Genomic DNA, 27513 nt, shown 5'->3' on the forward strand with positions numbered 1-27513 from the left:
ACAAACTCACCCACAGAAAAATGTTAATGAGTAAATCTGTTTGACCAAAGAAATCTCCTCCTTGAATTGCTGGAAATATGCCATCAGTCCCCAGTCTCCATTTACCAAAACTGATTAAATCCTGGCAGTTCAATGCTCCATAATTCTGCGTAGTTGCTTCTATAATGGTAACAATACCATACGCTACTATTACTCAGAGCTTCTGGGTTATCCCCATGAATCAAGGATGGGGGAAGGAGAGAGAAAAAAAGAGACAGAGAAAAGAGAGCAACGAAAGAAAGAGTTGGGGGAGAAGACTAACAAAGAAGGGGAAGGAAGAAAGGGGAGAGGGAAAGGAGGAAAGATGGGGAGAAGGGGGAGAGCACACGCATAAGAGGAAGAGAGCATGCAGGCAGGTGAGCGAGTGGGGAGGAGAGGGGGAGAGAAAGAAAAAGGTGAGAAGAGAAAGAAATGGAAGGAAAAGAGTGGAGGGCAAGAGGGAATGGTTGGGCAAGGAGGAGGAGAAGGAAGGGAAGCAAAAAAGTGGGGAGGGAGAGAAGAGAAAGGGAAAAGGCAGGAAGGGGAGAGATAAAAAAGAGAAATAAAGTAGTACAGCAATACTTTGAAATACAGCAAAAAAAATCACCTTTTATTGTGAATTTACACCAGCAGCCAACATGGTCCTGCAGGATATTAAACTTAGCCTGCTTTGAAACTCACAATATTACAACCCCTTCCCTGGTTAGTAACCTTGCACTAAATTATACAGTGCAATGGTTTTGGTACTAGATTAGTAACCTAGAGGTTGTAAGTTCAAGCTTCACCATGGAAAGTCATAAATGATTAAATTCTCCATGTTGGTTTCGATTCATAGGGCACTGGCACCAGTACTGTGGAAAGAGGGAACTGTTCCATTGGGACGGACTCCATTTAAACTGCACTGGGACCAGTGTCCTGGCAAATTGAATAACTGGGGCTGTAGATAGGACTTTAAACTAAAAAGGTTGGGGTGGGGGGGCGGGGGTAGATCAGGTGAGGGGAAATTTAGAAATCTAAAGAACAAAGTCAAGGAAATTCGGCAGTGTAGCGAATTGGGTAAAGATAAGCAGTGTGTGACAGGAAGGGACAGAGAGTTTAATGGTAATAGTGCATCAGCGAATAAGGTGAAAGCAGGGAATAATGGTAAAATGTTAAAATTAAAGGCTCTGAATGGGGTTAAAAGTTAGATTAGCGGCTTAATTGACTAGCTGGCTGATGTAATAAAGGAGAAGTCTGGCAGAACAAAGACAGTTGGAAAAAGCATATTACATGATGATTGGGGGAGTAAAAGAATCAAGGAGGCCATACATTGAACAATGGGCTGCCAAGATGTGATTTGCGAAGATGAGGTTAAGCATACGTAAATTGGATAGAACAATGGCAGATGTGGAAACAGGGCAAATTAGATAAACAAGATGTGTTTTGTGGAGATGTGATTAAGTGTACGCAAGAACATAAGGACATAAGAAATAGGAGCAGGAGTAGGCCATTCGGCCCTTCGAGCCTGCTCCGCCATTCAATGAGATCATGGCTGATCTTCTGCCTCAACTCCATTCACCTGCCCTATCGCCATATCCCTTGATGCCCTTACTAGTCAGAAATCTATCGACCTGTTTTGAATGTACCCAATGACTGAGCCTCCACAGCCCTCTGGGGTAGAGAATTCCAAAGATTCACCACCCTCTGTGTGAAGAAATTTCTTCTCATCTCAGTCCTGAATGGCCTACCCTTTATCTTGAGGCTGTGGCCCCTGGTTCTAGACCCCCCAGCCAAGGGAACCATTCTCCCAGCATCCACCCTATCAAGCCCTGTAATAATTTTGTATGCTTCAATGAGATCCCCTCTCATTCTTCTGAATTCAAGAGAATACAGGCCTAGTTTACTCAATCTCTTCTCATACAACAGTCCCGCCGTCCCAGGAATCAATTTCGGAAACCTTCGTTGCACTCCCTCTATGGCAAGTATATTCTTCCTTAGGTAAGGAGACCAAAATTGTACACAGTGTTCCAGGTGTGGTCTCACCAAGGCCCTATATAATTGGAGTAAGACTTCTTTACTCCGGTACTCAAATCCTCTTGTAATGAAGGTCAGCATACCATTTGCCTTCCTAATGGCTTGCTGCATCTGCACATTCACTTTCAGTGACTCATGTACAAGGACACCAAGTTCCCTTTGAGCATCTGCATTCCCCAATCTTTCACCATTTAAGAAATACTCTGCCTTTCTGTTTTTTCTACCAAAGTGGATAACTTCACATTTATCCACATTACATTCCATCTGCCATGTTCTCGTCCACTCACTGAGCCTGTCGAGATCCCCTTGAAGCCTCTTCACATCTGACATTGCCACCTAGCTTTGTATCATCAGCAAATTTGGAAATGTTACATTTAGTCCCCTCATCCAAATCACTGATACAGATTGTGAATAGCTGGGGCCCAAGCACCGATCCTTGCAGTATCCCACTAGTCATAGCCTGCCATCCTGAAAAAGACCCTACTCTTTGTTTTGTCTGTTAACCAATTCTCAATCCATGCTAGTATTTTACCCCCAATTCCATGTGCCCTAGTTTTGTTCACCAATCTCTTGTGTGGGACCTTATCGAAGGCCTTCTGAAAATCCAAATACACCACAACTATCGGTTCCCCTTTGTCTACTCCACTAGTTACATCCTCAAAGAACTCAATAGGTTTGTCAAACAGGATTTCCCTTTCATAAATCCATGTTGACTCTGCCCAAATTTACTATTAGTTTCTAAGTGCCCAGTTATTGCATCTTTTATAATAGATTCCAGCATTTTCCCAACTACTGATGTGAGGCTAACAGGTCTGTAGTTCCCCATTTTCTCTCTCCCTCCTTTCTTAAATAGCGGGGTTACATTTGCTATCCTCCAATCTGCAGGAACCGTTCCAGAATCTATAGAATTTTGGAAGATGACAACCAATGCGTGCACTATCCCAATATCTTTCAAAACCCTAGGATGTAGGTCATCCAGTCCTTGGGGTTTATCGACTTTTAGTCCCATTAATTTTGCTAGTACGTTATTTTTTTTACTAATAATAATTTCTTTAAGTTCCTCATTCTCGCCACACCCTTGGTTTTCTCGTATTTCTGGGAGGTTTTTTGTGTCTTCCTCCATGAAGACAGAAGCAAAGTATTTATTTAATTTCTCTGCCATTTCCTCATTCCCCATTATAAATTCTCCCATCTCTGACTGTAAAGGTTCTACAATTACCTTCGCCAGTCTTTTCCTTTTCACATACCTATAGAAGCTTTTACAATCCGTTTTTATATTTTTCGCTAGTTTGTGCTCATATTCCATTTTCCCTTTCTTTATCAATTTCTTAGTCCCCCTTTGCTGATTTCTAAAAAGATCCCAATCCTCAGGCTGACTGCTTTTTCTGGCAACTTTATAAGCTTCCTCCTTTGACTTAATACTAGCTTTAATTTCTTTTGTTAGCCATGGTTGGATCACTTTTCCTTTTGGGTTTTTATGCCCTAGAGGAATATATGTTTGTTGCAAATTATGCATTATTTCCTTGAATGTTAGCCATTGTATGTCCACCTTCATACCTTTCAGTGTAGTCTCCCAATCTACCATGGCCAACTTGTCCCTCATACCCTTGTAGTTTCCTCTGTTTAGATTGAAGACCTTAGTTTCAGATTGGACTACATCACTCACAAACTTAATGTAAAATTCAATCATATTATGGTCACTTGTCCCTAAAGGCCCCTTTACCACAAGATTATTGATTAGCCCTTTCTCATTACAAAGTACCAGATCCAGAATAGCCTGTTCCCTGGTTGGTTCCTCCACATACTGATCCAGGAAACCATCTCGCATGCATTCCAAGAATTCGTCCTCCACACCATTAGTGGTAATTTAATTTGCCCAGTCAATATTTAGATTAAAGTCCCCCATGATTACCGTATTGCCCTTGTTACATGCACTTCCAATTTCTTGATTGATACTGTGCCCTACATTACCACTACTGTTTGGTGGCCTATACACAATGAATTGGCCAAGTCCCAAAGATGTGAAGGAAACAAGATGTAACATTATATATAAGCCAACTGCTCGAATGTAAAAATTAGACTCCCATCTCAGCTCAAACTGAGAGGGCCTCTCCCTGCACGTGCTTGAATAAAGATCTCTTGGAACCAGTACACGCTCGTCTCCATCTGCTTTGGGGCAGAGAGAAATCCCTCAACAACTTGGTATAGTTGGCAGGATTCCCAGGACGCAGTCGAACGACCAACCATAATGGGACCGCAAGTCGGGTGAGTACTTTATATTACCACCCATAGTTAGGTGCGGAACCCCAGAAGGCTGGACGTGAGACTGTAGGGAATCCGAACAGGAGACTAGTGGGTACTGGAGTGATCTCTGCGCAGTAGAACCGCGAGCTGCCGTAGGTAACCAGAACCACATTGTAGCAGGAAGGTCCGAGTTACCGTTTGCACAGGCCAGAGGGGAAAAAAATGGCCACAGGAGGGGAAGATTGGGTCCATAATCAAAGTTATAGCAGGAAAAAATAAGAAACTAATTGAGAAAATGAAAAAGGCTGGAGTCCGAACAACTGTCCGGACAGGCAAAGGGAATGGTGGGGCGCCCAGTGTAAGGGTAAAGAAGAGAAGGGAATACTTATAATTATTAGTAGCTACTTAGGACTCAATAAACATGTACAAAGTTATATAGAAAAGGAAAAGGTTAAGGTCACTGCGGTGCGGACACCGGGACCAAGGTTTAGAGCGACAGACAATAATGACGACGTTGACTGGGGAGAATTAGAGAAGGAAGCCGCAGCTTACGACAGACAGGATGATGACGGGGGTTGGGAACCCCCACCTAAATATGACGCAGAGGGACCATCGGCCCCGCCACTGCCCGAAACCGGGACAAAGGGCGTAATGGCTATGGCCCCTATTACGATGGAGATTAGACAAGTGGGAAATGGGCAGGCTCAGACTACAGCAGGACATGTCCCGTTCACCCCAGCCGAGAAACAGATGATGACGAGGGACCTCCCAACCCCTAAAACAAACCATGCAAACACTGACTTTTGGAATAAGTTAGAGGAGATGATAGATGTACCCTCACTTCACCCGGAAGATATACACGTCCTCGTAAAGTCCAAGGTACCCCGGCAAACCTGGCTAAGGATGCCCAACTTAACCCTTAGTGGAAATTGGAAGGATGCACGGGGATTGAATCAGCTAGGAAGATACAACTGTTTTAAGCGATTGGTAAGGGGGGGCTCCCAGGGGGACTTTCCGCACAGGTCGCCAAATTAACAGCCCTCACTGAAGCCCTGAAATTAGCTAAAGACCAGACCACGAATATCTATACAGATAGCAGATACGCTTTTGGGGTGGTCCACGATTACATGATCGCCTGGAGCAGACAGGGATATATAACCTCTGGTGGGGTGGGGGACATATACAACACGAGGAGACAGTAAGGGAATTGGTCGAGGCGGCGAAGCTGCCCAGACAGGCATCAGTAATAAAGGTCAAGGCACACCAGAAAGTCCAGGATGATATCCAAAGGGGATATCAGTGGGCAGACGAGGCAGTAAGCGGGGCTGTGGAGATTGAGGCCCGGGAGCCGGTGGCAGCTTGTGCCATCGGTCCAGAGGAAGTAAATGTGCAAAAATGACATGAGAAAACGACTGAAACAGAGAAGGAAGGGTGGAAAAGGAAAGTAGACAAGGATGAGCATGGGATTTGGAAAAAGGAGGGACGAGTAGTAGCCCCTGAATGTATACGGCAAAACCTGCTCAAAATCTATCATGGGAATCAGCACTCCAGAAGAAATGCTATGCACTGGAGTATAGAACGGTGCTGGTGGTGACCGGGGATGGGCAGGGACGTAGCAAAATATTGCCACAGATGTACAGGAAACTTTGTGTTATCCGGAGGCGAACCGTCCGGCAAGCTTGAGCCACCGGCAAAAATCAGGAGGCGTTTTTTATTCTTTTCGTTCCTTTTCTTTGCTTTTTTTGAACAGTCAAGCTCTGCAACGTCGGTAGCTAAGCAACAGCTTCAGCTAGAGACGCTACAGAGACGCTTGCCGACTGTTTAGAGGCTGTTGCTAAGCACAGGGTTTGTTGATTCATACGGAGATAAAAATCTCCGTATGTTTCAACATTAGCTCTGAAGTGTACGGCAGTTTTGAGGGAACGGCAGCAGCTCGGCCCCGTCGGTGCCGGATAGCACAAAGTTTCCTGTATTACCTGTGCCCAGTACAATACCGGCAAGGCCATAAAGATCAGATTATCCCATCAGCTTCGGCCTAAGGGGCCTTGGGAGCAGCTCCAGATAGACTTCACCGGACCTCTGCCACCTAGCCGAGGTAAAACATAATGCTTAGTGGTGATAGACTAGTTCACACGATGGGTAGAAGCATTTGCCACAAGTCATTATCACCGTCGCAAAGATTTTCGCTGAGGAAATAGTACCCCGATGGGGGGTGATACTGCAAATAGACTCAGATCAGGGAACAAGCTTCACTGGCAAAGTCATCAAGCAGATATGCGCCCTATTAGAAGTAAAACAGAGGTTTCACAAACCATACCACCCACAGAGCTCAGGAATGGTAGAGAGAATGAACAGAACATTAAAGGCGTCACTCACAAAGGCCATTGCCGACACCGTCGGGGGATGGGCGGACCTACTGCCTAGCATCCTAATGAGGTCGAGGGCTACGTCCAATCGCACAACCGGACTAACCCCGTTTGAATTAATGACTGGGCGGGCCACGAGACTGCCCGAGGGCACGCTCACGGGTAGTGAGGACGTGGGACCAGCCCACAACAGGATTAGGCGGTTTATGAAGGAACTATGCAAACAACTGCATGATCTGAGACAGGAAGTCAGAGACCAACAAATAGTCAGGGATATGGAATTGGAGGAAACGGAGGAAGAACAAAATTTACCAGTAGTAGGGGACAGGGTGATGGTAAGAGTCTTACCCGCTAGACCAGGATTGGCAGGGACCCTACGAGGTCCTAATGACCAGCGACACATGCGCATGCGTAAATATGAAAGGAAAAGGTCGGTGGAAACACTGGACGCAACTTAAGAAATTCAAAAGCGCAGTAAATAATAAGGACTAAACTGGTGACAACCGGCGTCCATTGTTTATCTCCCTCTACAGGACTCAGATATGGATGACCTTACTGATATGCCTGGCCACGACGACCACAGAAGGAGCCACATCGGTTGACCGAAGGGAGTAACGTGGCCGGTATTACAAGAACTCGAGCGACGTCAGTTGCGATCGGGAACGTGGTGCGTTAACTGTCACAATTGATAAAACAGTGTATTTAAATTGCAGCCCCAGGTTAACGGGCGTAAGCATATTTGACAACAAGCCAGACGATACAGGGGATAGGGGTAACACGGGGATGGCTGTTAAATGGACAAACATGAGCACAGTATGCTTCGGGAAGAAGAGTGATGATACATTAACATGTGTACAGGGAGGAACTATGCAAGTAAGATGTGGGAGGGATTTCACTCAGATGTCCGGGGTACCCCAGAGGAAGAAGGAGGGTGGGAACTATGCCCAACCTCCAAGTGCACCAACTCTGATGATTGGTGTTGGAAGCTGAACCCCCGGGATACTCCCACCACCACAACCAGTGACAGGAGACCCGAAGCCCACCACTATGACTATGGAGGAACCCTTGAGGTATCCGCAGACTAGCTCGGGACCCAAAGGGGAGCTCGTGATCCGGGATTTTGATAGGCGCTTATTTGAGCATGTACACCATAAGATAGTTTCGGTTCTCCTCAATATTAGCCAGGTGGGGTTACCCAAATGGTGCGAGTGGCGTACAAGGTCGTTTTACCATCAGCTCCTCAACATGACAGTTACTGATGCCCTCCGGGCCTCTGGGGGACGCATGCAGTCGAGCCTATCTCACCGCAAGAGGAACCTGATAAATGATATAGCCACTGCTTACAGTGCAGGGACATCCACAGTTAATTCCCTGGATATAGCGGAAATCGATAGCAAGGTGAATCATCTAACATCCAAACTAAGGGGCCTCATGTTAAAGGCAAATAAGTTGAAGGGACAACAGGGACAGACTGGAGAAGACTTGGCTAAAACCCTATTAGAGTCCGTGCAAGTTTTGGAAAACCATGCCCTTACAGTTAACCACGTCACCGCCACCCTGTATAACATAACCAATCAGGCCTCTAGGGAGCGAATGTGCGTGGCCTACGGTGCATGGATCTCTTCTCTTCTTCTTCTTCTTAGGCAGTCCCTCGGAACTGAGGATGACTTGCTTCCATATTAAAAATGAGCTCGCAGGTGGCTGATTAGTCCAATGCGGGACCTACAGTCTCTGTCACAGGTGGGGCAGACGGTGGTTGAAGGGGCGGGTGGGTTGGGTGCTTGGGTTGATGTGTGCTCCTTGCGCTGCTTGCGCTTGGCTTCCGCTTGCTCCCGGCGAAGAGACTCGAGGTGTTCGGCGCCTTCCCGGATGCTTCTCCTCCACTTTGTGCGGTCTTGGGCCAGGGATTCCCAGGTGTCGGTGGGGATGTTGCACTTTTTCAAGGAGGCTTTGAGGGTGTCCTTGAAGCGTTTCCTCTGCCCACCTGGGGCTCTCTGGCCGTGCTGGAGCTCCGAGTAGAGCGCTTGTTTTGGGAGTCTCGTATCGGGCATGCGGACAATGTGACCCCGTCCATCGGAGCTGATCGAGCGTGGTCAGAGCTTCGATGCTGGGGATGCTGGCCTGAGCAAGAACACTGACGTTGGTGCGCCTATCCTGCCAATGGATTTGCAGGATCTTGCGGAGGCAGCGTTGGTGGTACCTCTCCAGTGCTTTGAGGTGCCTGCTGTACATGGTCCATGTCTCTGAGGCATACAGCAGGGCAGGTATCACTGCTGCCCTGTAGACCATGAGCTTAGTGCCGGGTTTGAGGTCCTGGTCTTCAAACACTCTCTTCCTCAGGTGACCAAAGGCTGCACTGGCACACTGAAGGCGGTGTTGGACTTCGTCGTCGACGTCTGCCCTTGTTGACAGTAGGCTCCCGAGGTATGGAAAGTGGTCCACGTTGTCCAAGGCCTTGTCGTGGATTTTGATAATCGGGGGGCAGCACTGTGTGGCGGGGGCAGGTTGGTAGAGGACCTTTGTCTTACGGATGTTTAGTGTAAGGCCCATGCTCTCGTATGCTTCGGTGAAGGTGTTTACGATGGTTTGGAGTTTGACCTCCGAGTGAGCGCAGACGCAAGCATCGTCTGCATACTGTAATTCGACGACAGAGGATGGGACGACCTTGGATCGGGACTGGAGGCAACAGAGGTTGAACAGTTTCCCGTTTGTTCTGTAAATTAGCTCCACTCCAGTGGGGAGCTTGCTGAGGGTGAGATGGAGCATTGCAGCAAGGAAGATTGAGAAGAGCGTTGGTGCGATGACACAGCCTTGCTTGACCCCGGTTCGTACGTGAATTGGGTCTGTGGTGGAACCGTTGGTCAGGATCACGGCTTGCATGTCGTCGTGAAACAGGTGGAGGATAGTGACAAACTTTTGAGGGCAGCCGAATTTGAGGAGGACACGCCATAATCCCTCACGGTTGACAGTGTCGAAGGCCTTTGTGAGATCAAAGAAGGCCATGTACAGTGGTTGCTGCTGTTCCCTGCATTTCTCTTGTAATTGACGTGCGGTGAAGATCATGTCCATTGTGCCCCTTAGTGGGCGGAATCCGCATTGCGACTCTGGGAGGAGGCGATTGAGGAGGATTCTTCCGATGACTTTCCCTGTGGCAGATAGCAGGGAAACTCCTCTGTAATTACTGCAATCGGACTGGATAGTGGGCAACACAATCTAGCACAGCTCCACAATGGAGAAGTGCCGGATTGGATTACGGATAGTGCACTGCAAGACTGGGCGCCAGAGAGCGGCAATTACTCTTCATGCACCCTATGAGGACTTATAAGGGTCTACTCAACAACTAAACATTGTGTTACCATTCACCTGAGGCTGATAGGAATGGTATTAGTTGTACCCAGTCTGCAGGAATGCGAATCCAAGCCCCTCTTCGAGGTAGAGAATGTGGGATCGGAGGAGATGGCAATTGGCTCCAATACCACCACGCACCCAGTTATGCAACCCAGAATGGTTCCTTCTTGATGGGGATCTCGCTAGAGGCATGCAGAGAAAGGGGGAGTAACATAGTCTGCCTACATCCCATGGGGACGGGGCCAGGAGCCATGTGCGGCTTCAACACCAACCTAAACTGTACCCTTGAAATTTGCAGCGCCCGCCATGAGCCAACGCAAGCAGCACACTGGGGAAAAGGAGAATACTGTGTGACCACCAGTGAATCTCAATACAAGTATGGTAACATCCAGTGCCCAGTGACCAGCTCAAGTTTCTGCTTCCGCCCCCGGGCCCCAACAACGATCGAACATGCAACCATAACCTACCTACGGTCGCCCCGCGAAGAACGGACCTAAAGGATAGCATGCTCGAATATGTACTCCCCGAGGGGAAGGACATCCTGAAACTACCAGAACACCTACTGGAACTGAGGAAAGAGGCTGGGGCGATAATTAAGCAGTATCACCGAATTGAGCAGGAGGTCAAACAACTGGGGAAGGATGTGGAGGCCAAGCTGGAAGATACCTCATGGTGGCAGACACTTTGGGACTGGGGTATTAGGGTGGACATACACCCCTGGATCAGAATTGCATCTCATGTATTGGTGCTGGTGCAGCTGCTAATTGTCATCATACTTATGTTTGAGTATTGTACTCGACGTAAACGACACCATAACCGAACCATTGCTAAAACCGTTGTTAAAACACAGTATAGATTGGGAGAGAAGCAGGGAATGTTAGAGGTAGTTTAAGTAGCCACACCTGTGCGAATCCAACCACCTGCCTGGCCAGCAGTGATGAGACTAGGAGCACGGGCAGGTGAATTTAGTTGGCCATCTTGGGCTATCACCAAGGGCCAAAAGAGTGGACTGAAGGGGTTAAAAGTTAGATTAGCGACTTAATTGACTAGCTGGCTGATGTAATAAAGGAGAAGTCTGGCAGAACAAAGACAGTTGGAAAAAGCATATTACATGATGATTGGGGGAGTAAAAGAATCAAGGAGGTCAGACATTGAACAATGGGCCGCCAAGATGTGATTTGCGAAGGTGAGGTTAAGCATACGTAAATTGGATAGAACAATGGCAGATGTGGAAACAGGGCAAATGAAATAAACAAGATGTGTTTTGTGGAGATGTGATTAAGTGTACGTGATTTGGACAATTAATTGGCCAAGTCCCGAAGATGTGAAGGAAACAAGATGTAAGATTGTATATAAGCCAACTGCTTGAATGTAAAAATTAGACTCCCATCTCAGCTCAGACTGAGAGGGCCTCTCCCTGCACGTGATTGAATAAAGATCTCTTGGAACCAGTACACGCTCGTCTCTGTCTGCTTTGTGCAGAGAGAAATCCCACAACAGGCTCTTTATATGAATGCACAAAGTATTCTAACAAGATAGATGAATTAGTGGCACAAATAGAGATAAATGGCTTTGATCTAATAGCCATTACAGAGATGCGGTTGTAAAGTGACCAAGGTTGGTAGTGGGACTAGCTGAAGTGTTCTTGCAGAGTGCCGGCACGGGATCGATGGGCTGAATGACCTCCTTCTGTGCTGTAATCATGCTATAATTCTATTCTAAATATTCCAGGGCATTTGAGGTTTCAAAAAGACAGGTAGAATGGAAAAGGATGGGGTAGCCCTGATAATAAAGGATGACATAAGAACAGTAGTCATAGAGTCATAGAGTTATACAGCACGGATAGAGGCCCTTCGGCCCATCGTGTCCACGCCGGCCATCAAGCCCTGTCTGATCTAATCCCATATCCCAGCATTTGGTCCGTAGCCTTGTATGCTATGGCATTTCAAGTGCTCATCCAAATGCTTCTTAAATGTTGTGAGGGTTCCTGCCTCCACAACCCTTTCAGGCAGTGAGTTCCAGACTCCAACCACCCTCTGGGTGAAAAAGTTCTTCCTCAAATCCCCTCTAAACCTCCCGCCCTTTACCTTGAATCTATGCCCCCTAGTTATTGACCCCTCTACTAAGGGAAAAAGCTCCTCAGCATCCATCCTATCTATGCCCCTCATAATTTTGTACACCTCAATCATGTCCCCCCTCAGCCTCCTCTGCTCCAAGGAAAACAAACCCAATCTGCCCAGTCTCTCTTCATAGCTGAAGCGCTCCAGCCCCGGTAACATCCTGGTGAACCTCCTCTGCACCCTCTCCAACGCGATCACATCCTTCCTGTAGTGTGGCGACCAGAACTGCACACAGTATTCCAGCTGTGGCCTAACCAGTGTTTTATACAGTTCCATGATAACCTCCTTGCTCTTATATTCAATGCCTCGGCTAATGAAGGCAAGTATCCCATATGCCTTTTTTACCACCTTATCCACCTGTTCCGCCGCCTTCAGGGATCTGTGTACTTGCACACCCAGATCCCTCTGACCCTCCGTCTTGCCTAGGGTCTTACCATTCATTGTGTATTCCCTTGCCTTGTTAGTCCCCCCAAAGTGCATCACCTCGCACTTTTCCGGGTTAAATTCCATTTGCCACTGTTCCGCCCATCTGACCAACCCATCTATATCGTCCTGCAGACTGAGGCTACCCTCCTCGCTATTTACCACCCTACCAATTTTTGTATCATCCGCAAACTTACTGATCATACCTTTTACATTCATATCCAAGTCATTAATGTAGACCACAAACAGCAAGGGACCCAGCACCGATCCCTGTGGTACCCCACTGGCCACAGGCTTCCAGTCACAAAAACAACCTTCGACCATCACCCTCTGCCTTCTGTCACTAAGCCAGTTTTGTATCCAATGTGCCAAGGCATCCTGGATTCCATGGGCTCTTACCTTCTTGACCAGTCTCTTGTGCGGGACTTTATCGAAGGCCTTACTGAAATCCATATATACCACATCCACTGCGTTACCCTCATCCACACACCTAGTCACCCGCTCAAAAAATTCAATCAAATTAGTCAGACATGATCTTCCCTTGACAAAGCCATGTTGACTATCCCTGATTAATCCTTGCCTCTCCAAGTGGAGACAAATTTTGTCCCTCAGAATTTTTTCCAATAATTTTCCTACCACTGATGTTAGGCTCACTGGCCTGTAGTTCCCCAGTTTTTCCCTACTTCCCTTCTTGAATAATGGTACTACATTAGCGGTTCTCCAGTCCTCTGGCACATCCCCTGTGGCCAGAGAGGTCCTGAATATATGTGTTAGAGCCCCCGCAATCTCTTCCTTTGCCTCACACAGCAGCCTGGGATACATTTCGTCCAGGCCTGGGGATTTATCCATTTCTAGGCCAGCTAAAACCGCCAATACCTCCTCCCTCTCGATGTGAATATGTTCGAGCATATCACAGTCCCCCCGCCCTATTTCTATGTCTACATCGTCCTTCTCCATAGTGAAAACAGATGCAAAAAATTCATTTAGAACCCCTCCTACATCTTCCGGCTCCACACACAGATTGCCACTTTTGTCCCTAATGGGCCCTATTTTTTCCCTAGTTATCCTCTTACCCTTAATATACTTATAAAACATCTTAGGATTTTCCTTTTATTTTGCTCGCCAGTGTTATTTCATGGCCCCTCCTTGATCTCCTAATTTCTTTTTTAAGTATCCCCCTGCACTTTTTGTACTCCTCTAGGGCTTCCTCCGTCTTTAGCCTTTTGTATCTGCCAAAAGCCCTCCTTTTTTTCCTAATCCATTCTCGTATATCCCCTAACATCCAAGGTTCCCTGTGGTTTTTGGAACCACCCTTGACCTTTATGGGAACATGTTGCCATTGTATGATCCCAATCTCCCTTCTGAAAGCCTCCCATTGCTCTGATGCGGATTTTCCTGCAAGTAGCTGATCCCAGTCCATTTTGGCCAGATCCTGCCTTATCCTATTAAAATCGGCCTTCCCCCAATTTAGAACCTTTATTTCCGGCCCATCCTTGTCCTTTTCCATGACCACCTTAAATCTTACCATATTATGGTCACCGTCACCAAAGTGCTCACCTACTAGCACTTTTTCCACTTGGCCGGCCACATTCCCTAGAATTAGGTCCAGTACCGCCCCCTCTCTTGTAGGACTTTCTACATGCTGGCTCAAAAAGCTCTCCTGGATGCACTTTAAGAATTCTACACCCTCTGAGCCTTTCACACTCTGACTATCCCAGTTAATATTGGGGAAGTTGAAATCCCCCATTATTATTACCCTATTATTTGCACATTCCTCTGAGATTTGCCTACATATCTGTTCCTCTATCTCCCCCTGACTGTTTGGAGGCCTATAGTACACTCCCAGCAAAGTGCTTGCCCCCTTCTTGTTTTTAAGCTCCACCCATATGGCCTCATTAGAGGAACCTGCTAATATATCATCCCTCCTTACTGCAGTAATTGACTCCTTAATTAATATTGTGACACCCCCTCCTCTTATACCTCCCCCTCTGTCTCGCCTGAAGATTCTGTACCCCGGAATATTGAGCTGCCAGTCTTGCCCCTCCCTCAACCATGTCTCCGTGATAGCAACAATATCATACTCCCATGTGTTTATCAACACCTTCAGTTCATCCACCTTACTTGCAAGACTCCTTGCATTAAAATAGATGCCATCCAGCCTTGCCCTTATATATTTGCCCTGTCTACCAAGCTGACTTGTTTTTTTCTCTATAATTGGCAGCACATCACCCCCTATTTCAGCTCCCCTCTGTATCCCATCCCCCTGCCAAGTTAGTTTAAACCCCCCCCAACAGTGCTAGCAAACCTCCCTGCAAGGATATTTGTCCCGCTCTGGTTCAGGTGCAACCCGTCCGACTTGTACAAGGACTTAGTGAGAAAGGAAATTAAATTAGGGAGGGGTGAGGACATGGAGGGATTTGAAATCAAGGCAAGTGATGAAATACTGTAACCAGCTTCCAGGAGTTGCCTGGAGGTGGCCTTGTTGATTGATCATTCATTTTCTGTTCTTAGGAAACATCTTTGCCCATTTTTGTCAGTTCCCACTGACAATCTTGGTGAGTTCATGACTTCGCCTTGTGGAAATCACAATTCCCGTTTTCTCAATATGAATCTTTACTGTAGGAACAATGTTATTCACGATATGTCAGTCCTCTTTAAAATAATCAGTTACAGAGGACAAATAAAATAGAAAGAAAATGGTCAAATATGATCTGTTTAAAAAAAAGACGAGGAACATTAGAACAGATGGTGGACAAATTAATTGTTTTTCCCGGTGTTATTTTGCTTCATTAAACTGGATCGTTGCAGGGATTTTTGGGTATAATACTTTTCATCCCTTCAACTTTCTCCCCTGCTTTCCTGAAAGTGCTGACTATTGTTGGAATACAGTTTACAGGCACCAGCCAACTTCTTTTACCTCACTCAACTGGCTATTTTTCACTCATGGGCTAAGAGTGAGTTTCAGCAGGCTTTTCAACTGTCAAGGTGTCACAGCCTAGCCAAATCCTGTTTTCCTCTGTTGTTTGTACACCTGCACTTTCCAGCAAAGGAGACGGGGGAATGGGGTCATTGAATAATAATCAATCTTAGGAAGCTTGGCCAATTTTTCTTCCCCTAACCCAGGAGCGCTGAGACAGATTACAGCACCCCAACTGATATGCCAGTTGAAATCTACAACCTCAGCATAAACTGAGATTCGAATCTGGGGCCTTTCTAGTATCTATGCCTCAAACTCACTCAGCATTGTGCTTACCAACTGAAGCATCAGACAGCCCTAGGAAATACATTTTTATATTCCACAGGACTGATGAAGGGGAAAGCATAAATCATTCCCAAAACTGAAGTGGTTTTTTGATATATTAATGGAAAACCACTCTTTAATTATTTGCAGGAGTTTGAAGAAAAGGCACAAAGCTTTCAAAATTTGAGACATCCTGGGATAGAAATTTGTCTTGGGCAGCAGTGCAAAACAGCCGGTATCGCACCGGCCACCTGTTACACGCCCCGCCCGATGTTCAGCTCCATTGAAGTTGATGAGATATCGCCCGTATTGCGTTACTGCCCAAGATGAATTTCTACCCCTCTGACTCCTGAGTTTGAACAGTCTGCATGTATAATCTGGATATTGATGTTAACTCCTCCTAAATTTGTGAAATTTTCTTCTAAAGAAAGGCTGCGTTTAGATGAATTCAAATATTCATGTATTTTCCTCAAAATGTTTTCCCTCTATCGATAGGCTGGTAATAGAACAAGAATGACAAAAGATTGTGCTGTATATGATAGGCTAAGTAAAGCAACATTTATGATAGGCTAAGTAAAGCAACATTTATGATTCCTGTAATGGCACTTAAGGTATAGAGTACATAATACTGTAAAGTTTTACATAATGCTATATAGTGCCTTCTGGGTTTAGTGTTGATTAAAACTCTTTTGATCTGTTTTTATTTTTTTCAGATGCTGCATTCTTTGATAGCTTCTCTGTACCTCCCTATAATCATTCATACAATTTTTGAAAATGAATATATAAAATTAGATAAAAGCCTAGAAATGACTATTGCCAATATTAGCAGTCGAATACTTAACGTATTCATATGGTATTGCTTTGTCTGCTATTTTATCGCAAGTTTGAGCCCATTTAAAATAACACAGGTTAACGCCTGCATTCAAACACAGAACAAAGGAATGTCATATGAATATATTAAATGTCTGGCAGCTAACATCGCCAACAGTAATTTTTAGGCTAAAGTTATCAATTCACCACCAGCTATGTATTACTATGATTATCTTACTCAACCATTTTTATTAACAATTTGAATAATACCACCCTGAATGATTCAACATTTTTAAGGACCAGTAGAAGATAAATGTTTCCTTTTTTTTAGTTCTTTCTGTACTGTAATCAGCCTCTGCCTAAAAATATAACTGAATGTAGTAATGTGAATAGTAATTAATTCACCAGTTACGACTAATTAACATAAATATGAAAAGCATGCTGTTTGTTTACACAAAAAGACCTGGGTACTAAACAGGGACATACCTGTCACTTTCTTCTTTCCGCACAATTAAACAAGAATTGCCTACGTCCAGAATTCGTTCAGAGTTTGTCTCATCTCCCATGTAAACTCTTAACAAAAATCTTTCAATTGCTGTCGAAGCTAATCCATCTGTTGGTGTTGCACTCCGATACAATCTTGACATGTACAATATCTCTGTGAATGCTGTCCAATTCCATGCATCACTCAGCAGGATGCATTTTGGGCTATTTTCTCCCTCCCCAACTTGGAGCTTCTGCAACAGCTGGCTCCTTTCTACCTCATTATCCAGTCAACTTGATAGTGCTTGATCGTGGGATGTATGGTGTCAATTCTTCTCTTTAAATCTGCCTCCTGCCCAAAGCACTACACTTTATCTGAAAGCACTGACTGTGCTGGGCAACTGCTAGTAGAAATTCAAAGGGCCAATACAATTAAGCTGTCAGGTCTGACTTGCTTCAGGAAGAGGAGTGAGTACACAGAAAATTGTACAATAGAGCTCTGTATAATAAACCATCATTTCTGTCTTCCATCAAGGTCAATTTGGTTACACTGCTTAAAATGTAATTATAACATATATAGAAATACTTAAACAATATGCCCATCATCTCTTTTGTCACAATTACAGGGTGGCAGGTTTTAATAGACTGGAATTTTGGATCTAGCACACAAACAGATCTGCAAATAAAACAGCCGTTGCCACTTTTCAGAATGACATCGTTCCATGCATTCCGTCAACAAACAGAATTATTGGGAGGATATCAAAATGATGTGGCGACATTGCCAATCATAACCCTGCTAAAGTAGCGATTACTTTGCACCATAAAAGGTGAGGCCAAAAGCAATTATTATCTGCCCTCTGTTCTCACTTTGTAATATTACGTTAAATGAGCTCCTTTTCCTCCTTGTGCATATCCTCCTCCTTTCATCCCACCATTGGTGGCCGTACATTCAGCTGTCTAAACCCCATGCTCTGGAATTCCCTCCCTAAACCCACAAGTCTCTACACCTTTAAGGCCTTCCTCAAAATCCACCTCTTTGACCAAGCCTTTGGTCACCCTTCATAATATCGCCTTCTTTTTGTCTTGGCGTCCATTTTTGTCTGATCATATCTCTGTGAAGCGCTTTGGGATGATTTTCTATGTTAAAGGTACTATATAAATACAAGTTGTAATTTGCATTTGCCTATTTCCAGTGTTGATAGAAATTTCAAGCAGCTTCAGTGGGGCTGGATGACTTTGAACTACCCATAAGTAATCTGAAGAAAATGGCAGGAAAGTCAATTACATCTCAAGTGTATTTTATTAAATCTGGATCATTATAATTTGGGAAGGCAGCACAGAGCCAGTACCCGAGGGATACCTGCCTTGGGCTGCCATATCTCCCGTCTGCTGCTGTTATAACAAAATAACCCAGACAGTTGAATAAATGGCACTTACTGTCTCCACCCTTGTAAGTGTGTGTGTGTGTGTGTGTGTGTGTGTGTGCGCAGGGGAAGGAATAAAATAAAACAAAGACATTTTCAGTCTGTGATGTCAGATATTTTATAAACTAAGCAAAAAATTGACCAGGCTTCTCTATGGGTATATACCGCTTTTATGATGCTATTAATAGCATTGTCATTTGGAAGAAAAGCGAAGGGAATAAAACCCAAGTCGTGCCATTCTGTCCATCTGACGCAAATATAGTATAATATTTGATGAATATGTAAGCTAGTGGTACTGTATATACTTCTAAGCTATTGAAAACTGCAAGCATTTCTTTAATCAACTGCGCCAAAGTACAAATCTAGTTTGTACTTGCTACTCAATTTAATTAGCATCTAGATAGTCACAGTGTAGCACATTCAGCATTGTTTTAACAATCGTTATATCCTGTAGTGATCAATTTTGCTCAGTTTTGATCTGTATCAAATATCTAAAGCTTCTCCGACATCACAGATGGAAAATGTGAAACTTGTACTGAAAATGTCTGTTTTTTCTTAAATGTTCTGTCACACTGGATTATCTTCCACTCCAGCTGGTCTTCCATTCCACTCTGTGTTATTGTGGATCATTGCCAGTATGTGAGCTTTTAACTATCCATACCATTATCTTTGAATATAAAACCCATAAAATGAAATCTGAAACTGTATTTCAGAAAAAGAGAATGAAAAAACTCACTTTAACTTGCATCTGTTTAGAAGAAAAATCAGAAAGTTTTCTGATTATAACAACAGTTTTCTGATTATCATGTTAGCTTGAATGCACTGAATTGCCTTTTATCATTTAGTCATCAGTGCCATTGGTCAAACCATTATTTAAAATACTGCTTTTAACACAGCATGGGGGAGAAATTCATTATAGCCCCGTTTGGGGCGCTAACTTTTAAAAGTTGAGAAAATTAGCGCCAGGCGCTAATGTTTCTAAACTTTAAAAAAATTCAGTTTTACGCTCCAGGAAGGAAGTGGAGCTGCGTTCAAAGGCTCATTCCCCCCCTTAAAGCTGCAGGCTCTGCAATATAAAAAATACCTACCTGGACCACCAAGGCAGCTGTGATCCAACGCAATCAACCTGGCACTCAAGCAGGAACCCGCGAAAAAACTGGAAGAAAGGTAAGTTTTTTTTTTACTTACCTCGGCCACCTTGCCTTTAATTATCACCCCCGAAGCGGCCGGCCGCCTGATGCACGCCTCCTGCAACTGTCGGTGTTTTCGACCGGCGCTGCTGCAGAGAGCGGAAGTCAATTTTGGGTCCGGAGCGCTACCGAGGCGATGAGATCACGATTTGCGGGCGAAGGAGATCGGGGTGCAACACCATAGCGCCACTGCAAAACTCCCACCAAATATGGCGGGAGTTGATGTCAGCGCCGCGCCCGGTCGCAAAGACATTTGTGTCGCGTTAGCACCCGGGGGGGGGGGCACTAATGGGAGGCACAAAGGCACCCAATTTCGCCCCCATAGTTTTTCAAATTCCCCCCAAAGTTATCATTTTTATTTTCATCTGAACAATTACCTCTGGCTATTTAAATGGTTATATGTCCGCTGAAAGATGATCAATAATTTCCACTAATAAGTATGTTTCCAACTAGTGATAAATTAATACTGAACTTTCATATTTTTGATTCTCTGCTGCTCCACAGTGATGTGTTTAAGAAGAATTTGTCCAGAATTTTGTTATCAACACTGTTCTCTGGACTAGCAACACATGTTGCCAAGCAAGTATATAAGGGGATTATATTCCCTCAATTTTATCTTTGGTAGATGATTTGAACCTGGGCTGTGATTAAACCCGAGGTATCTAGTTCCCTACAATTTGGTACATGTGCACACACAAACCCACATATACATAATCATCATCATCTAAGTCATTCATTCAGCAAAACAATCAGAATGAATTAATGGTAGACACTGATATAGAGCAAAAAACAATTCATATTTGTAATTTATACATTTGGAAACAGGATCAATCAGAAGGTAACCTGTAAACTGTAGTCCTACCTCTTGGATCTGCATTCGAACTTTGTTGATGACTCGAATCCAGCGTGCCCTAGCAGGAGGAAATAGAGGAGTACCATCTTCATCATTATAACTGGAACAAAAAAGGAATTCTCAGTGATTACTTGTATATGAAAGAACTGTAATAAACAATTTGGTCTTGTCCAACGATATACAAGATCATAAAGCACAGAATGAAAAAAGGCCACTTGGCGACCAAGTCCACTTCTTGCACAGATTTATGAACTCTATATTGAGCCACAAAGCTCCCCACAGGCAATTAGTTACTTTTGCTTGGCAGGGAAATGCAGCAGTCAATTCACACATAGCAAGGTCCAACAAACAGCAATGAGATAAATGGCCAGTTTTGCTTGCTGTGTTCAATGTGTGGGCCAGGACACATGGAGAACTCCCTGCTTTTATTTGATTTTTTAAAAATTCATTCATGGGATGTGGGCATCACTGACAAGGCCAGCATTTATTGCCCATCCCTAATTGCTCTCGAGAAGGTGGTGGTGAGCTGCCTTCCTGAACCGCTGCAGTCCGTGTGGTGAAGGTACTCCCAGAGTGTTGTTAAGTAGGGAGTTCTGGGATTTTGACCTAGTGACAATGAAGGAACGGCGATATATTTCCAAGTCAGGATGGTGTGTCACTTGGAGGGGAACATGAAGGTGGTGGTGTTCCCATGCACCTGCTGCCCTTGTCCTTCCAGGTGATAGAGGTTGAGGGTTTGGTAGGTGCTGTCGAAGAAGCACATTACAGTACAAGCTGCAGACACGGTGCGCCGGAGGTGGAGGGAGTGAATGTTTGTTTAAGGTGGTGGATGGTGTGCCAATCATGCAGGCTGCTTTGTCCTGAATGGTGTCAAGCTTCTTGAGTGTTGTTGGAGCTTCACTCATCCAGGCAAGTGGAGAGTATTCCATCACACTCCTGACTTGTGCCTTGTAGATGTTGGAAAGGCTTTGGGGAGTCAGGAGTCAGGAGACACTTGCCGCAGAATACCCAGCCTCCGACTTGCTCTTGTAGCCATAGTATTTATGTGGCTGGTCCAGTTAAGTTTCTGGTCAATGGTGACCCCCCCCCAGGATGTTGATGGTGGAGGATTTGACAATGCTAATGCCCTTGAATATCAAGGGGAGGTGGTTAGACTTTCTCCTGTTGGAGATGGTCATTGCTGGGTACTTGTGTGGCACGAATGTTGCTTGCCACTTATCAGCCCAAACCTGAATGTTCTCCAGGTCTTGCTGCATGTGGGCATGGACTGCTTCATCATCTGAGGAGTTGCAAATGGAATTGAACACTGTTCAATTATCAGTGAACATCCCTACTTCTGACTTTATGATGTAGCGAAGATCATTGATGAAGCAGCTGAAGATGGTTGAGTCAAGGACACTGCCCGGAAGAACTCCTGCAGTGATGTCCTGGGGTTGAGATGATTGGTCTCCAACAACCTCAACAATCTTCCTTTGTGTTAGGTATAACTCCAGCCAGTGGAGAGTTTTCCCCCAATTCCCATTGACTTGAATTTTACTAGGGCTCCTTGATGCTGCCTTGATGTCAAGGGCTGTCACTCTCACCTCACCTCTGGATTTCAGCTCTTTTGTCCAAGGCTTTAATGAGGTCTGGAGCGTTTACCACCCCTGTCCACTCTGCTCTCAGCTTTAACAAGTGTGCAGAGCTCATGGGACTCTATGTCACCAAGACTAAGAGCATCCATTCAACTAATTCTGATGCTTTTCCACCTTCTTCTTGTCTGCCAGATTCCCCTTGGCAGTCCCCTTACCCTAACCACGAACCTTCTAATTGTCTATTTTTTCTCCTATCTAACCCACAAAGTGATAGTGCGGGAAGGTGGAGTTGAGGTAGATGCTCAGCCATGATCTTGTTGAAGGGATATAGGGATACTGCAGGAAGATGGACTTGAGATAGTAGATCAACCATGATCTTATTGAATTGTAGGAGCAGGCTCGAAGGGCCAAACGGTCTACTCCAGCTCCTATTTCTTATGTTCTTATAGCTCAACTCATCCTTGAGACCCACCTCCTACTCCCTTGACCCAATTTCCTGAAATGCTGACCACCCAATTTCCCTTCTTGGCCCTTATGCTATCTGACATTGTAAATGGTTCCCTCTCATCAGACACTGTCCCCGCCCTTTTAAAATAAATATTGTTGAGTATTTTAAATGTTGCAGGTTTTCCCAGGTGAATGCTAGAAAAGGTCTTAAGTAATCTCCCTCTAGCACCACTGCACCTGCTCTGCTTGATTGGACCCACTGTCCATGAAAGACTCTATATAAAGGCAAGTTCTTTCTATTATTTTTTATGCCCTGTGCCTGGAACCCAAGCCAGCCTTGAGATTGGGAAGAAGGGCTTAAAGTGCAGTCATGGAAAGGCAGTGGGGATTTCTCTAATCGGGTTATGCCAAGGGTGAACAGGTTAAAAATAAAATATTTTAATTATTAAATGTGTTTTCTAAATAATTAAATGTTGTTATTTAAATTAGATGCTGCTCATTATTTATTTTAAATAATAATGTATGTTTTCCCAGACCACTGCTGGGACATTAAAATGAATAATGAGCATACAATGTAAATTCACCAGGATAATACCAGGGATGAAGAACTATAGTTATGAGAGGCTTGAGATACAGGGACTATTTCCACTGGAGCAGAGAAGGATGAGTGGTCATTTAAGAAAGGTTTTTTAAATTACGAAAGACTTTGATAGGATGAACAGGGAAAGACTAAAAATACAGGAGTAGGCCATTCGGCCCTTCGAGCCTGCTCCTACAATTCAATAAGATCATGGTTGATCTACTATCTCAAGTCCATCTTCCTGCAGTATCCCTATATCCCTTTGTTCACTTAGTATTCAAAAATCTATCGCTCTCTGTCTTGAACATACTCAACGACTGAGCATCCACGGCCCTCTGGGGTAGAGAATTCCAGAGATTCACCACCCTCCAAGTGAAGAAATGTCTCCTCATCTCAGTTCAAAATGGCCGATCCCTTATTCTGAGACTGTGACTCCTGGTCCTCGACTCCCCAGCCAGGGGAAACATTCTGTCAAGCCCCTTAAGAATTTTATAGGTTTCAATGAGATCACCTCTCATGCTGCTAAACTCCAGGGAATATAGAGGCAGAGACATTCCGGCCTAGAAATTCAGTTGGTAGCGCCAGCCGCTAGAGCCTTAAGAGGGCGATAAGTGGGGCGCGAAGCGGCTAGCGCCCGGGCGCGGCGCGATCTGCGCCTCTCGCGAACTTGAGTGAACATTTAGCGGCGGCGCAAAACCACAACGCCCGCTCAGCTGCACACGCAGATCCTGACGTCATTTCATGGTGCAACGCCCTTGGTGTGCCCCGAACCGGAACTTCAGTGGCGCCCCCCTTCTTTCCGCCTGGCGCTCCCAGTGACTGGTTGAGTGGAACGGTTCCCAGTCGCTGTGGGGCTGGGGTACCGCAATTTAAAGGGGGCTCTTCCTGCATTCTTTGTGGTAGCCATTTTGGACCACTCCTTCTGTGTGAGAGAGAGAGAGATTTGCAGAGACAAAGGGAGAGAGCTTTCTGCTTTGACTCAGCGCTCACACAGGGACTTCTGGCTTCAGCCCAGAGCTTTGCAATTGGATTGATTTTTCAGTGCCATAGCCTTGAGTGGCCACATATAATGGGGGCTGCAATGGGTGGAAACGTTGGGTTTCTCCATTGCATTGAGAGGGCTCAGAGACGCCGAGAGAGAGTGCCAATCATGGCCAGACGGAGGAGGGCCAACAGGCGTCGACAAAGGAGGCCTTACCCTCCCAGGGTATACCGCCAGCACTTCTCCTACCTCAACATGTCTCAGGAGCAGTGCATTCGGAGGCTTCGATTCAGAAGGGAGGTGGTCACTGAGATCTGCCACCTGCTTCAGAGAGATCTGCAGCCTCAGCTGAGGAGCAGGACGTCTCTGTCGGTGGCAGTGAAGGTGACAGTGGCTCTCAACTTCTATGCCACCGGCTCCTTCCAATCCGCTACTGGGGACATTGCCAATGTCTCCCAGTTCGCGGTGCATTGCTGCATCTGCCAGGTCACGAATGCCCTCTTCAAAAGGAGACGTCAGTACATTTCCTACCCCATGACCCTGGGCAAGCAGCAGGAGTGCGCAATGGGATTTGCAAGAATAGCGGGCTTCCCCATGGTCCAGGGCGCCATTGACTGCACGCATGTGGCTTTGCGGGCGCCTCTAGAGAATGCCGAGGATTACCGCAACCGGAAGGGGTTCCATTCGTTGAACGTGCAGTTGGTGTGTGACCACAGGCAGCTGATACTAGCTGTCAATGCCCGCTTTCCAGGCAGCAGCCACGACGCCTTCATCCTGCGCCAGACTTCTGTGGCAGACATTTTCGAAGCCCCGGCTCACCCAGGAGGCTGGCTTCTCGGGGACAAGGGCTATCCTTTGTGCACCTGGCTGATGACCCCACTCCGTGCGCCCAGCACCCCTGCTGAAGAGTGATACAATGACAACCATCAAGCGACCAGGAACATCACTGAGCACACAATCGGCGTGCTAAAGCAACGGTTCTGCTGTCTGGACCATTCCGGGGGAGCCCTTCAGTACTCGCCTGAGCGAGTCTCCCATTTTGTTGTAGTGTGCTGCATGCTGCACAACCTGGCTATCCTCAGGACTCAGCCACTGCCAGCAGACATTGGAGGACCACCAGAGGAGGAGGAGGAGGAGAAGGAGCACCAAGACGGGAGGGAGGCACAAAGTGCAAGGGCCGTCCGTCAGCGGCTTATTGCAAGTCGGTTCTAGGCTCCCTCTCAGGGAATGGCTTGTGCCATTGAAAGAACATGAATGGACCCTCTCTGCAAACCCTGTGCCGGTCAAGGCAACAAATAGTTCAAAGTGCAAACATGCACAATCTGAATAAAGACAATTATTTATTTAACAAACTCTGTGGCCTTCCCGCATGACAAACAAATACAGAGAAACCCCCCCAAAAAAGTCAGACACATAACTGGCTCTCACAATCTGGAGACAATGAAGAAAAGAGTTTAACAAAAATGACCATGATCCTCGGCCTTCACAAAAAAAACACAGCATTTTGCCACACCTCCTACTTTTTAGCTTGCGAGGGTGATCTGCCTCGCTTGCAAGATTGGCCCCTTCCCGCCCTGCAGCTCCTCCGCAATGGGACCCCAGTGGCTGCAGCAAGGCTGGGGGAAGGCTGCTGAGGGTCAGATAGTGAGTCGGCAGATGCCCTTGGGGGACGGCCTGGACCAGCTCTGGGCCTGGAGGGCCCGGCTGCTGACTGCTCCAACTCTGCTTGGGCGGCAGCAGTCTGTCCTATGGGTGGTGGCAGTTGCAGTGGAGGAGTGACACAGAGCACAGGCACTCCCTGGTCGGACGAGACACTGGCACTCGCACAGGGCAGCACTGAAGCATGCGCAGCAATCTGCTGAAGCACAGACTGCTGGCCTGCTGCGGCGCGGCGAGGGCCCCGGCGAATCCTGCCCAATCCAGCGAGGGTGGCAGCAGTTAGTGCTCGTGTGGCCCTGATCTGTGTCTGCATCAGACCAGCCAATGACTGCATGGCACGACTAAGCACTTGGCTGGAAGCTGCGTGTGCTGCACCGAAGTCCTGCAGACTCCTTGCCTGTGCTGCACTGAAGTCCTGCAGACTCCTTGCCTGTGCTGCACCGACGTCCTGCTGACTCTTTGCCTGTGCTGCCCCGAAGTCCTGCAGACTCCTTGCCTGTGCTGCCCCGAATTCCTGTACACTCCTTGCCAGTGACTCTATGGAGTCAGGCATCCTTGCCACTGCAGCCATGAGCTCAGTGTGTCTGCGCTCTGCCTGGGCGCCCATTTCAGCAAGGAGCCGCACCTCCTCTGCGCTCACTGTAGCAAGGCTGGAGGCCGGGGAGAAGGCCGCCGAGCTTCCCTACCCCCCCAGCGTTGCTGTAGCCCGCTGGGCCCCAGAGCTTCAGCCTCCTCAGACCCTTCCCCCCTGCTCCCCTCCAGGGAAGATGTATCCCCATCATGGCCATGGGCTGCCTCGGCTGAGGGTGGCACTGATGTTCCGGCTTCCTCTTCCTCCTCCTCACCTTCCGATTCACTCACAGTGGCAGCTTGAGGGCCCGCCTCCTCACCTGGCGAATCAGCATCTGAAAGCAGGGAGGTACAAGAGTTGCTTTAGTGTGAGGACAGGGCGGCAGCAAGGGAGGCATGAGTGCTGCAATGCACTGCATTGGTTCGATAGTGGCAAAGGATGCTGGTGTGAGGCACAAGTGGAAAGAGAGAGGTCAAAAAGGTGATGACCTTACCATTGCTGTCCAGAACGGGGTCGGCATCTCCAGTGGCGACGGAGCCAATCAGCCGGCCTGCCATAATCCGTTCCACTCGCTGCTTCAGGTCGCTGAGGTCTTTAAGTTCAGGACGGCCTCCCCCGGTCCGTTGCTGCTGCCTTCTATTGTGGGCCAGCTTGCCCTGCAACAGAAAGGACGGGCTCTGAGTACAGTGTGAAGCCCTGATCTTGCCTGCACTGCCTCCCATGGTGGAATAGCCCTGACAGTGTGAAGCCCTGATCTTGGCTGCACTGCCTCCCATGGTGGAATAGCCCTGACAGTGTCAAGCCCTGATCTTGGCTGCACTGCCTCCCATGGTCGAATAGCCCTTACAGTGTGTAAAGTGGTGAACGTGCATGTGAGTTTCATGAGAGGCCCATAGGTGTTGGATGAGGGCTGGGCATTGGGGCTTTCAGGACCCTTTGGCCATAAAGTGAGGTGCACATGCAGGGATGAAGAGGATACTGGAAAGGGTACTCACCCTGACAACCCAAGTGAGGTCGTTGAACTTCTTCCTGCATTGCGTTGGGGTCCTGGGTACCATGCTGCTGGAGGTCACTCTGTGTGCCACCTCCCTCCAAGCTTTTCTATATTCGTTGGGCAGCGGCCTCCTGCCACTGTCAGGAAAGAGGATAGGTCGCCTGCGCTCCACT

The 27513-nt window shown here is 46.5% G+C and overlaps 1 protein-coding gene across 13 annotated transcripts in view; it reads right to left on the bottom strand.

The window, feature by feature from the left end:
* Positions 1–27513, bottom strand: part of unc13bb (unc-13 homolog Bb (C. elegans)) — an 807248-nt gene that overhangs the window by 267909 nt on the left and 511826 nt on the right. For all 13 annotated transcript variants that reach the window (XR_015074481.1, XM_085972924.1, XM_085972914.1 and 10 more), the window contains one exon: positions 20543–20633. Coding sequence is in view for 12 of the 13 variants with exons in the window: in XM_085972924.1 (XP_085829050.1) it covers positions 20543–20633 (91 nt within the window). In the remaining variant the exon portion in view is untranslated. The remainder of the gene's footprint in view (positions 1–20542; positions 20634–27513) is intronic.

Source organism: Somniosus microcephalus, chromosome 2 (assembly GCF_052327205.1).
Source record: "Somniosus microcephalus isolate GS21.2 chromosome 2, FLI_Smic_1.0, whole genome shotgun sequence".
Taxonomy (NCBI): domain Eukaryota; kingdom Metazoa; phylum Chordata; class Chondrichthyes; order Squaliformes; family Somniosidae; genus Somniosus; species Somniosus microcephalus.